The sequence below is a fragment of the Patiria miniata genome, unplaced genomic scaffold (assembly GCF_015706575.1).
Source record: "Patiria miniata isolate m_02_andy unplaced genomic scaffold, ASM1570657v1 HiC_scaffold_25, whole genome shotgun sequence".
NCBI classification, from domain to species: Eukaryota; Metazoa; Echinodermata; class Asteroidea; order Valvatida; family Asterinidae; genus Patiria; species Patiria miniata.
In genome coordinates this window covers 7,180,680-7,194,712 of record NW_024037064.1, presented here as the reverse complement: position 1 = coordinate 7,194,712, position 14,033 = coordinate 7,180,680, and the positions used below count along the sequence as shown (strand labels likewise).

The 14,033-nt window shown below is 39.1% G+C and overlaps 1 protein-coding gene across 3 annotated transcripts in view; it reads left to right on the top strand.

Moving 5' to 3' along the window:
* The window catches only part of LOC119733180, a 36,926-nt gene that overhangs the window by 4,118 nt on the left and 18,775 nt on the right, over positions 1–14,033 (top strand). For all 3 annotated transcript variants that reach the window (XM_038206760.1, XM_038206761.1, XM_038206759.1), the window contains exons 3-5: positions 9,367–9,432; positions 10,258–10,960; positions 13,813–13,851. In XM_038206760.1, the coding sequence (XP_038062688.1) occupies positions 10,324–10,960; positions 13,813–13,851 (676 nt within the window). In that variant the 5' untranslated portion in view covers positions 9,367–9,432; positions 10,258–10,323. The remainder of the gene's footprint in view (positions 1–9,366; positions 9,433–10,257; positions 10,961–13,812; positions 13,852–14,033) is intronic.

The following is a 14,033-nucleotide window of genomic DNA, read 5'->3' as shown; positions in this document are numbered from 1 at the left end:
CCCACCGTTAGGTAGTCGTTTAAGGTCAGTGACCGGCAGTGATATCACCCCAGATCTGAGAATATCATGAAAAGATGAAAATCATATAATTGTCACCTCTCTAATCACCTTCCGTCCATTGTAATTGGTACTCAATGTACATGTAGATTCCTAAAATATGAGCAAACTTGGAAGGAAGTGTTCTTTGACTAGTGTTACATAATCGCTCATTTCTTTGCAACTACTGAACCAAATCAAATGCACTTTTCACCAAAATGTAGCAAAATAATTGCACTCTCTGTTCCCATTTGATTTTTTCAATTCTGATACTTTTTTTTGAAGTTGCGATCAAAGTTAGTGTGTCATTTGTTTTGGGACACCCTGTACAACACAGTTTCCAAAAATCTATAGTTTGCTAATAAATCCCCACAAAATGTGAACAAAATTACATATTGGGTGTGTGCTGTATGCTGTAAGCCAATCACTCATTAAAGACAAACAGATTGAGTTTGCCTAATAAAGACTTTGTCACTGAGGTGAGTACATGTACTCCAACAGAAATGAAAAGCACCAGCAATAGTCCCATATCACCATTATTCCTTTCACCTGCTGTGCTAATCCGTAAGCAGCAGGGCAGCACCAAATATGGGATTGTTTGTGGCAGCTTTTTCATTCGGTATTGTTGACAGAATTTGCATCAAGGTCTGTGAGAGTCAGTGGGATACAAACCCAATAAATGGGGTAGTGACGTTGCAACGAGGAATGCTGAACTTGAATAGATTCTAGCATTCTGGCCCGCTGTAGTGTAGGTAAACCTTTGTCAAGTACGATGTGACCATTATTCAATCAACAATACATGTAGGTTTTGCCCTTTAATGTATAGCGTGGTGCATATTGCATGTGTGTTATAACACAGTATTGAACAAGTCCCTTTAATTGCCTGGCGCTTTAGTCATGCAAACAATTTTATGTATTCGCAACACAAAAAGTAGTGCCCGCCTTTGCCATGTTCGGGAAACATGTGTGCTAATTGGATGAGATGTTTTTGTTGATATAATTTATTATTGATCCCTTTAGAACATTGTAAGGGGTAAATTGTAGCCTACTTTTCATTTTAACTATAACTATTTCATTGAGGAGTGATAATTTTACTCAGTGGGAGTGTTACATTCGCTCTCTCACTGTTTCCGTAGTTGACGTGTATCGGGGTTAACAATAGCTGAGGGTTACTGGCACTTTATTCCAGAGATTCACCTTTTCCGAAGAATTATCTGCATCTAATCTGGATGTTAAAAGTAAGTGTATTGTGTATACTTTTGGATAAAGGGCTTTAGGCCAAATGATTCAAGCATTTGGGGCATGCAAATGTGTGTGTTTTTCTGGCTGTACATTAATTATGTGAACACGAATTGTGCATGTCGTGCATACTCTATGTAGGGTGGGGCAATTCCGTGGAAATGTCATCCTGAGGGTCATAAATTGTTTTTCATAATGGTCATATTGGCTACCATGTTGAAGCTGATAAGGCCAAACAAAAAAATGGTGTGTTTATGGTAACCCGACTGACCTGGAATTTTGAAGGTTGATATTGATTATTTCAAAAATGTCAAGTACTTTTAATTATTTGCCACAACCATAGACCATTTTCCATACTTGAAACTGACCATGATTTGACACAAACATACCTGTGTTAAACGTGCGCAAATTGCGACGATCTCAAAACTTGAATTCTCAAACTACATGAAGTACGATTATTTTTGCACAAACGCATCGGGGTGAACTGGTGCGCCTGGCCGACGGACGGCATGGTTCTCCCCACGTACAAACTTGCGTACTGCGAATCGGCCCGACGATATGCACTATATAATTATTATTGACGCCATTAAAGTGCACAATATAATCGTTACATATGCCATTATTTCATCTTGACATGCAATATCTTGACAAAAATCCTGTTTTTCTGATGCATGTGTGATCAAAATGCACGTACGATGACGGGTTCTGTCGACCGCCAGCTGACAGGCATGCAGCACATACAGCATGGTGCACTGGTTCCCTTCGCGTCTAACGGAATCAATACTATAATGAAGGCCCGGAACCAGTGACTACTGCCTATACAAACGTCGTACAATGATGATGTTGTGACGTCGGCCGAAGTTGGATCGTAAAAATACCAAACAAACATCGATGGAGAAAGAGAATTTCTGCGAATTAATTCACAGAACGTGATCTTTATTTTCTGTGTATGTGTTTTCCATTAAAATGACAAGATTGCAAAGCTCGAACTCTTGGCGTAACATCATAGCGTGTTTCTGCAGTAGTGCAAGATTTTCGGCCACATGGGATGGGCCGTACACAGTGCAGTAATGCACACTGATACTGATACTGGGCCGTATACTGGAATGAAATGTATCGATGAGTATCTTGAATGCTTGAAAAATGTTTTTATACAAACACGCATGAGCCTGCAGAACTGAAATAAAAAAAAAATTACAAAATAAAATTATTTCCCCTACCTACCTTTACCATAAACACAGACCGTTACCGTAAACACACCATTTTTTTTGTTTGGCCTAAGGTACAGAATACAAAAAAAAAATACTCAATTTTACATCAAATACAAAATTGACATGAAAATGGCTTTAAAAAGCACTTATTGGTTAAAAAGTAAAATTTTAATAAATTGCAATTTTAGATATTTTTTGCCAATTAATTAAGTATATTTTGACAAATTTTCTTGAATTTTGTAATTTTTAAGCAAAAAGCCGCATTTTATTTCCTAATATTACAAAATTGAATTTGTATTGGATTTTACTCAAAACCCTTCCGCTTTTAAATTTTACCAAAACTATGTGTCAGTCTGTTACCGAAATATCTAAAAAAAAGTTTTTTTAGTCTTTTATATTTGTTAGATCTTTTTTGGATTCTCTGTTGTCATCCAGCTATGAACAAAATTGACAAAGAAAATTCATGTACCATTTTGTTATTTTTGAAATAAACCATGGTAACAGACTGACAGTAACAGACTGACACGTGTACAAGTCTATTGCTCTAGTTCGCTCGTACCCCCTGCCCTGCAAACAGGACGCTGGGATACTCTGATGAGCTTCACAGAATCTTGTGAAGGAAGTGGCCTGTGACCTATGTATTTAAGCATCTGGCTGCAGCTGTTCAAGACCGCGATTAGACAATGTGCGCAAATGCTATCCGAAAACGTCCCATAGAATTGCGCACATTCCATACCGGAGGTGATTTCTGTTTCATTGCAGCCCATGTGACAAAATATTGAGTGCCGCATAATGCAATCCGACCGCTCGTGATTTGAAACGGAGCCTGAGCGAGTGACGGGAATTGTAAATTTACAACACAGATAAGTTTTACAGAATTTCCTACATTATTAACGCTTTTCAACGAGAAAAAACATCTCTAAATTACTGGGGCTAAATTAGAATAAAAGAGTAATGAATCAGTCTTAACGGCCGTTTCAAACTTTATTATCTATCCCTAGGTTTGCTATAGAAAGGGAACTAGTTACAATTTTTGTGGGACCCGGGACCCACAGGGGGTCTGACAATTGAGTCCAAGTTGAGTCCAAGCAGATGGAGTCCAATCGAGTCTAGTCTCTTTTCCAGAAGTCAAGCTATTAAAGTCCAAGTTTCATGATTGAGTCCAAGCTAAATCCAAGCCTACATGTAGGCATGAAAACACATTCAGACCACATCACATACCATGAGCAGTGTTTAAGGGACAACATACAGAGAACAGTTCGTGTAATTATAACGTCCTGCTGCATAATTGCTTCATAATCTGCAGTGAATATCGTGTGATGATGGTTCTATAAGTTTATTTGAGATGCCTACTGAGCTTGTCTACAATTATGTGAAAATGTGAAGTTAAATGCGGTCATTTAACAATTAGCAAATACTGTGATGTGGGAATTTTTTATTGAAATGGATTTTCTACTTGTACCGTAAGTTATAATGTAACGAAAAAAGTATACATGTTCTATTTTAAAGCCAGAGTCCATCATTTGCAGCTATCCAAAAAGTAACTGGTGAAAAACATAGGCCCTACTGATTGAAAGATAGTAAGGGTACTAAACTCCCTGTGAAATTATTCTTTCTGGCAAGCTGTCATTTTAAAGAAATCAACAAAAGAAGGCCTTTCCAACATCTTAAGAAGCACCGTTGGAAATTTCTGTAAACTAGGAGTTCGTTTATTCAGCGAAGCGCGTGCAAGCGTTGACACGATGCACATGCGTGCGCAGTTGCTATAATTCGTCGGATCAGTGCGCGAAGCTGCAATTGGCTCAGTGAGAACTGTTTCGGACGCTGAATTCAGGCCTGATTCAAAGCATGATTTACATGTAGCAACTTTTGATTTGAAATCGAGATCATAGAATGTTGTTTTTCTTGAAATATACAGCAGAAGCTGAGCTGAAACTTCATCAGGTCAGTTGTTCAGCACCCTTCTTTAGATTTTGAGCACTTTTGTTGCTTCAAATGAACAGAATGCGCAAATTATAAATGATGGACTATATCTTTAACCGTTTGCAAATTAATTCGTGAGATGTACATGTACATGTGCAATGTAGGCTGCTAATGCTGTGAGCCAATCACTCATTACCAAAGAAAAACATGTTAGAGTTTGCCCACGGACCATTGTGGTCCATGGTTTGCCTAATACAGTACTTTTCGCTTAATAGGTGAGTGCTCCAAACGAAATGAAAAGCAGCTGCAATAGTTCCATATTGCCATCACACACATACATGTATACACTCAACCAGAAAAGAAATCTGCCCAATCATTTTTGTCTCACTCTAAAACTACTGCGCATCTTTTGCTCAAATAATGACAAGTACAGAAATTCCTTAGCATTCCAGCCATACTCTTTATTTGGCACAAAATAGCGCTAATGTACGTACACAAAGTGTACGAGCAAGTTGAGTGTGAACATTTCATCTCCAACGCAATCTTCCAACAAAAATTTCATAAAAATAATTTCAAGTTTTGTTGGTTATGTTTTTACCCTTTCCTTTACTGAACCTGGAAGAACATGCAAAGTATGCAGTAAAGAAAATGGTGACAAAAATTTTAAGAAATCAATTTTAAGAATTTTTTGTTGGAAGAGATGAAAGAGCGTTAGAAACAAAATGTTCACACTCAACTTGCAGGTGTACAAAAGTGCAAATTTGTGTTGGTATCATTTGTCATCAGTTGTATAATTTCGTACACATTATCACTGTTTTAGGGCCGAATTAAGAGTATGGCTGGATTGCTAAGGACCTTCTGTACTGATTAGTTGTTATTTGAGTGAGAGGTGCCTAGTAGTTCTTGAGTTAAAGACAAACATGTATAGGGGGACTTTCTTTTTTGGTTGAGTGTGTACAAGTTTTACCTGCAGGGTGTGGCACATGTACCGGTACGTGTATATTATCCATAAAGCATACATAGCGGGGCAGCGCGCCAAATATGGGATTGTTTGTGGCAGCGTTTTCATTGGTGGATGACCTTAGAATACAAACCCAATAAATCGGGTAGTGACGTTGGATCGAGGAATGCTGAACTTGAATAGATTCTAAGCACTCTGGCTCGCTGTAGGTAAACTATTGGTGAATGTACCATTGTACAATCAGCAATATAGTCTGGGTACAATTTATTTCTCATAAACTGATTTTACACGCTCTATGGCTATTAAATACAAGTGTGTGATTTTTTGGCTGTTGTTGAGTGACATATACCGGTAAAGGCTACCTGAATGGAGGCCAAGCAGATTGAGTCCAATTTGATTCTGGTCTTTTTCCAGAAATCCAGCTACATTGTATTCAAGTCAAACATGTCAAAGTTAAATGATTGATTCTAAGCTATTTGAATCCAAGTCTACATGAATGAAATCTTATTCAGACCACATCACATACTATGAGCAGTGTTTAAGTGACAACATACAGAGAACAGTTCATGAAATTATGACATCCTGCTGCATAGTTTCTTGATAATCTGCAGTGAATATCGTGTGATGATGGTTCTATATCAATTTACTTTAAGTTTATTTGAGATGCCTACTGAGCTTGTCTACAATTATGTTAAAAAGTGAAGTTAAAGGGAATATACATCATTTGCTTTTGCTGTAATTTTCAGAAATGGATGGAATTGGGGGGTTGGAAATATATATATAGCAAATATAGTTACACTTACTTTTTTGAGGTTTTTGGTTCGAAAATGCTATAAAAACCAGGAAAAACAATCATTTTCCTGTAGTCTGGTTCCCTGACTCCATGTAAGAAGAAACCGAGCAGTTTACATACATTGCGGAATTGTAAGGTCAGGGAACAAGTCTAGTTGGCTCGTACCCGTTCATAGGTTTGTAATCGATTGCAAACAAGTGCGATGGTCAATTGGGGCCAGTATTTGGGGAAAAAGCCAGTTTTTTCCAACGCTGATCGGCCGATCAGCGTTGGAAATTGATACAAAAATACAAAAATACCACTTTTCTTGAAAATGACAGTATACTAGGTGCCATGATTTTACAGGATGCTTTACACTGTCATTCACTAACAGTCCAGTAAGGTATTTCAAAATGATTTGGTAGTTTTATTTTTTGATGTTTGCAAATGTTGTATTTTCCCTTTAAATTAGAACAATTGGTGAGTATACTGTGATGTGGGAATATTTTATCCTAATTAATGGATTTTCTACTTGTAAGTTGTAATGAAAAAAGTACATGTATTTACTGCTAATGCTGTGAGCCAATTTACCAAAGAAAAACATGTTGAGTTTGCCCACGGACCATTGGGGTCTGTGGTTTGCCTAATACAGTATTTTTCACTGAGGTGAGTTTTCCAAACGAAGTGAAAGGCACCTGCAATACATGTACATGTAGTTCCATATCGCCATTGTATCTTTACCTGCAGGGTGTGGTATTTATTATCCGTAAGGCATAAGCAGCGGGGCAGCACCAAATATGGGATTGTTTGTGGCAGCTTTTTCATTGGGTATTGTTGGCAGAATTTGCATCAAGGTCTGTGAGAGTCAATGGTGGATGACCTGAGAATACAAACCCAATAAATGGGGTAGTGACGTTGGAAGGAGGATGACTGAACTTGAATAGATTCTAGCTCTCTGGCTCGCTGTAGGTAAACTATTGGTGAATATACCATTGTACTATCAACAATATAGTCTGGGTATTCAATTTATTTCTCATAAACTGATTGTACATGTACATGCTCTATCGCTAATATACAGGTAGAGAGGGTGTTTTTGCTGAATTGAGTTGAGTAACATATGTACAGGCCAAGGTACTTTTTTTGGAGGAGTGGTAATTTCTCTTTGACACAATACATGTAAACAAGTTTTGTCTTCACAGATACTGGTGGGCTAACATGCTTGTCAGGACCCTTAAGAACAGTTCAAATTACTGAAAAAGGCTACCCTGCTGAAATGAAAGCAGTATACTTCAAAAGATGTTACTCTATTCTGTAATTAGGACTTGTTTGATAAAAAAAAAAGGTTTTACGCAAAACGGGATGTTTGACAACTTTCAAATTGTAGTTTGTGTTGCATGTTGCCCCGTTGCTCAATAGGCAGTGAAGCAGTTTCAATATTCGTGGTATATACCAACCCACAGGGGGTCTGACAATTGCCCAGTTCTACTTTAATATCTCTCCGAGCATGACGTCAGTTTCACTATAGATAGGGGCTGGGCGGAAGAGGTTCTATCATTTGGTAGTACAAACAGTGGATCAATTCTTGTCGATTCTGAACTGTACATTTTCAGTATTGCAATAGATTTCAGGCATGCAACTTTTTTTCTTAGCAGCTGATTTCCTCTCTTTTTTTATTCTCATGTCATTATGCCTCTCAAAATTCAAAAACAAATTTTGGAATTTCCTTTTTTGTGTGGTGAATTTACAGTTGCATGCCTGAGATTTAGTTTGTGGAAGAGATAAAAGCATGATTTATTAGGCAAGCCACAGTTATACATGTGCATGTGTGAACTGTATTGACAACTCATTGAAAATCCCTTTTATCATCTCGGTGAATAGCATAACTTCCACCCATTCCTGTGACGTTTGAAACCGGCTGGGAAGGCAAGTTTTAAACGGAGTGCACATTTTCTTTGTTTTGATCATAATTGAACCACAGCTGGCCCTGCGTTGATGATATGAATGTAAGCAATGCCATTTGTGACTGTTGGCAAGGGATGGATGGCCTTTTTCCCTTGCCCCCACTTACACATTTTTTTGTGAACACAATGGAGACATTGTGCTGTGGAATTCTCTCAATCCATCTCTAAAAAAGGTGTCACATGTATCATTGTTCAAACGCAAATATAAAACCCAATTAATTAACAAATATGTGGTAGAATAATCTCATTTTGTAAGACCAAATCAATTTAGTTTTATTTCGTATTACATGTACTAGCTCTGTACCAATATTTTTTGTTATTTAACTCCTGTCGTTGTACTTGTACTTGTAATTAATTGTAACTGTCATCGTAATTGTGATTGTAATTGTTCTTTATTACAGTGGGGGTCTCCACTCGACAAGCTGATGCTTTTTGGAGACCTCCATCCATCCATACACGATAACTCAAATGTTAAGGAATATTATATGTTCATGTGTGTGTTGGGAAAAATTAAAGATTTGATTAATATGATTGATTGAGTCTGCCATGCAATTTTATATGGAGATGACATGCTAACATATAGTGGAGCCAAGGCTTAGCAAGTTAATTGGCATGAACAGACGTGGGATACTTTAAGAAAGGTTTCTCTTTGCGGCAATAAATCTTATCAACAGGGATGTTCTGGGCCCTGTTGGAATGAAACAAAAAAATGGGGTACTCTGTGTACTATAATAATATGCATATACCGGTACATGTGTACATGTCATAATAATTGATCAAGCCAGCAATTACTATTGTAGGTCCTAATTATTTACTAATATGAAAGTGAGTTCAGACTCTGCCAAGGATGCTAAGAAGTAGTTTCCTGCATCAAGTCTGTTCACCATTTTCTTGTGACCCTACTTGTATTTCCTTTTGTAGACACCAGTGGGGTATATGGGGGGAGGGGGGAGCTATATCCTACAACACTTGAGGGTAGGGAGGCAGGTGTGCATGTGGTTGTCCAAAGTTTGAGGTGTTGCCATGGTTAATTCCCTTCCAGACAGTTTCTTGTGTTAAATGTACCATCAGCAAATAATGAGTATGGACATTCAGACTCTGATACGGAGCATGGGGGTTAACTAGGAGAGGGAAAACATGGGCAGGGATGCCCCTCCCTCAACACTGCTGTTTTAGAGGTTTTTAGCACAATGCAGGTTGTAAAAATAGGGTTTAAGTTCCTTCCCACACAAAGTTAACTGTTATGTCTTTATATCCAAACAGCAATGGACGTGTGAACTCCTTCACTGCCACAGTCGGCTACAGAGTAACGCCTTTCATGGGTTAAAGGTGAGTGAATTAATAGACCTACATGTATTAGACATCATGACGTCATGCTTTGTTTACATGTGTGCTTTCCTATGGGAGCTTGGTGGCTCTCTTGCCCACCTGGCTCCCATAGGAAAGCACACATGTAAACAAAGCATGACGTCAATAGGTCTATTAATGACTGCTTTTTTTTTTTTCTGCTGATCAGGAATGTACAGCTTTTTAAAATCTTTGTGACTGAATGATGTGATTTTTTAAATAATCTGGGTTTCCAATTTCAAGTTTTAAGCTTTAAGATGCTCCAATAAAAAAATACTTAACACTTTTATTGTCAAGGTGAGAAAGTTTTGCTGGTCACGTTGCAAGATTTTTGGTGGGGTGTTAACAAAACTGCTGGCCATGTGAATCTGCATGTTGATCATTAATTATCCGCGGCTATAACCCACTTCCCTTCTTTCCCCTCAATACTCCACGCCCTCCGATGGACTAGCTGACCAACCAATCAACCCCGCCCTACTGACCAACCACAGAGCAACAAACTGATCGACTGAACGACAGATTGACTGACCAACCAACAGACCGACCAACTGACTGACTGAAATATATAGCAGGCATGCAACTTTTCCTCGGATCCGCTGATTTCCTTGTTTTTTTTGCTAGAACTCATGAATGCCATCACAAATTGCAAAACACCGTACAAAGTCTTGTGTGGTACGGAAATCCCTCGGTTTTTTTTCTAAATTCCCAGTTGCATGCCTGATCGGTCGACCAACTGAGCGATGGACTGATTGACAGCCCAAAAGCATCCATTATGTGATTTTACCTGATTGTACTTTGCACTCACAGGATTATACCAGGGTTGGACTACCGAAGCTGTCTGCAAGTAAACTGTGCCCACATCACCAGCGCTAAATGGCAGAACCACCGGGTGAGGGAGCCCAAAGACGAAATGAGACACAAACTAACCCTGGTCCAAGCACAGCACCAGCCAGTCAGGCAGCTGCAACCCAACAACTACCGGCTGGTAACAAACAACCTTCCCAGCAGGAACCAACGCAACAACCACCGCCACAACTACAGCCAAGACCGGGTGAGACACAAACAAACCCTGGTCCAAGCACAGCTGCAACCCAACAACTACCGGCTGATGGAGTGAGGGATGATCAACAAACGATTCAGTCTGGCAGCGGACATCCTTCCCAGCAGGAACCAACGCCACAACCACCGCCACAACTACAGCCAAGACCGGGTGAGACACAAACTAACCCTGGTCCAAGCACAGCTGCGACCCAACAACTACCGGCTGATGGAGTGAGGGATGATCAACAAACGACTCAGTCTGGCAGTGGACATCCTTCCCAGCAGGAACCAACGCCACGACCACCGCCACAACTACAGCCAAGACCGGGTGAGACACAAACTAACCCTGGTCCAAGCACAGCACCAGCCAGTCAGGCAGCTGCAACCCAACAACTACCGGCTGGTAAGAAACAACCTTCCCAGCAGGAACCAACGCAACAACCACAGCCGCAACTACAACCAAGACCGGGTGAGACACATTTGAACATTTGGTCTGTCAACCCTGCATGTTATGACTCCCCTGGCCCTGATATTGGTTCCCTGACAGCATCCTTCCCCTCCATCCTTTGCATTGACGCTATTATGCACAATATATAGCATAGCAGAGTCCCTGAAACAAGGGGGACCGCACTGGTGACCTGCCCCCCTCACCCCATGGTGAATTACTCGGAGCATCCGTACTACACAATACCACAACCAATTAGTAACTAATTAAAACACCGATAAGGTCACACTACTCCAATTCTTCTAACAGTTAACGCTTAAATCCTTGCCACCTAAAAGAAATAAAGATTCACCCCGTTGAAGTTTGGACCGATGTTCAACTTTCGGTGCAGTTCTGCAAATTTCAAATTGGCACTGAAACCAAGAGCCTCAGTACTGAGAGGAATAAAAAAGAAAAGGTGACCTGGGAAATCCAATCCGGGATCACTCAGAGAGGAAACGGCTTTTTGTTACATATTTTCAAATGAACCACGAAGGGAAACTGACTAGGCGCATTATATTTAGGTTTATCTCTTGTTGCCGAAATTGTGTACTTTTGTTTTCGAAACATTTTGTTGTGATTATTTTGATCAGATTATATATTTCATTGAACTCTGTGTTGTGTATCAATTATTTCTCTTTAGAAAAATAATCGGCAAGAATGAACACTTAAATCGAAAATGTAAACACATTTTATTTATCCATTCTGGACAATGGCATCACCTTACAGTGAGGGGTGTCCTGACCACCGCGACCAACCTGTGTGGCCACACACGGTCAAAACTACATGTATTATGACACAGAAGAAGGCAGACCTTTCCATAGTACAGCGTGTGTCAATAAAAACGCAGGATTCAAAGCGATTTTTTTTCTGAGAAAATAATGCTACTGGTGTGCCTAATTTGATAAGGATTTGATTGTCCATAATTTCATCTTTGATAAGATTTTTGTTTTGTGGAATTTGGACTTTTGGTTCAAAAGTTATGACGAGTTTTGTGAAGCCCTTCTGAAGCGGGTTGGTCTGTTTCAATGACCTTAACACAACGACCAGTTATGTACAATGCAGGTGTGCATTGAAGACAATTAAACCAGAACAAAACTTTCTTTGAAACAACTGATGATAAGTATCACTTAAATTGAATAACTGGACTATCATTGTTTCAAAGCATCATGAATTATTGACTAATAACATTGATTGTGGACTAAAGGATTATGTAAGCCTAATCCTGCCACACATGTCCTTCTTTGTGATCCACAAATACTTTCACCTGTACTGAATTCAAACCTTTCATTAGGTATGTGTGATTTCACAAATCAGACCAGCTTGGAATTTATAACCCTTCTTCAATGTACTCTATCTCTGGACAGGATTGTCCAAATGAGATGGGATAAAAAGCATAGTGAAGAGAAGGAAAGGTACTTTGAAAAGAGGGTGAACATTATGATGAATAGGGGTGGTTTATATTCTTAAATTTTTTGTTTCTAATCCTGCGTTTTTATTGACACACGCTGTATGCTGCGCACAGTAAAACTCCCTCTACAAATCCAAGAATATATTTCTCCAAAAATCCAGATCCCAAATCTTCAGTATAAATCAATCAATCCAATCCAATCCAATCCAATCCAATCCAATCCAATCCAATCCAATCCAGTCCGATCTAATCCCCTATTGATGCAAAATAAAATACAATTCAATGATTCAATCTCTCTCCATGATAAACTAGTAATATAAAAGATTAATGGATACTGTTTCCCTCGAAGCCCTATAATATTACGTACAACTCACCCAGACCGGACCCGAGACCATGCGTTGCCCTCTCTCGAGTCTCGATTCCTGCGATGCTAGCGGACCACGGTCCTTAGCAACGGTACAGTATAACCTATGTACATGCAAATCAACGTATCGCGTGAACAATGCATGCACATACAGAGAAGTTTCACAGAGTGTGAGTCAAAACAAATCATGAACTCATCACAATAAACAAGCAAAATCTCTTTAAATGAAAGTTCTGAAACTCTCATACCTGCACCAAACTGATCCTAAATCAAATGCGGACAAGTCACCTTCATGCACGATGAACTTGAAAAGAGGAAAATACCTCGACTTCAAACGGAAACTTTGGAACTAAAACTTTCCCAACTTTCGCCCAGAACAACGTGGAGAGAGAGATAGAGCTAACACGCATGCGCGGCTGGCCACATCAAAATACTTCAATATAATACTGTACACAATTGACTCCCAGAAAGTGACTATAATACATAACAACATTGCAATCATGTATCGATATTATCACTAATATAATCATAAATGAGGTTTCATAAATCACATACCCCTACAGTAGCTCCATTTACAAATGTAAATGTCAAATGTGCTGTGCTAGTTATTTACCAAGCAACTGGCCCATTATGTGAACAGTAAATGACACAATGCAGCTGTGCCGGTGTAGTGTGAATATAACGAATTTCACAATAGAAAGATTTGGGACCTCCGAAACAACGTTAACTGAATGAACTGAATTATTAAGTCCTGTGTTGACCCTCTCCCAATTTGTCAGTACCTCTTTTCACAGTGCAGTGGTATTTACACTGTAAAGGCAAATGCATAAAAAAGTTCATATTATTTTATTTCAGAAAGAAAATTGGATGTTGATCCTCCCCAAGCTTCAGTTGAGTTACACAGCCTTTTTTCAGACAGTGGATTTGTCAAAGTTTCCAGATTGTAATGGTCCTGTCTCGCTTGGAGGCATTCATTCCAGCTTGCCAGTAAAAAAAAAGTTTTAAGTGTCAGAACAACAGCTGGGTTGGAGACTAATCTGTTTCATTTCTTCTTTTCCATAGTTGAACTAGAAGTGGAATTCACTCCCACCACCTATCCCCGTGAGTCAGCATATTTCTTATTTTGATCTGAAAACCAATCAGAATCAGAATGAGTATTTTAATATTTGTTTGGCCACTTGTTGCAACAGACAAAGAGGCCAAAATAAAGTCACTGTCTCGGGTTTTTCTTTTTTCAATTAAAAAAGAAACAAAAGAGAAGGAAGTGGGCGGGGATTTTTTTT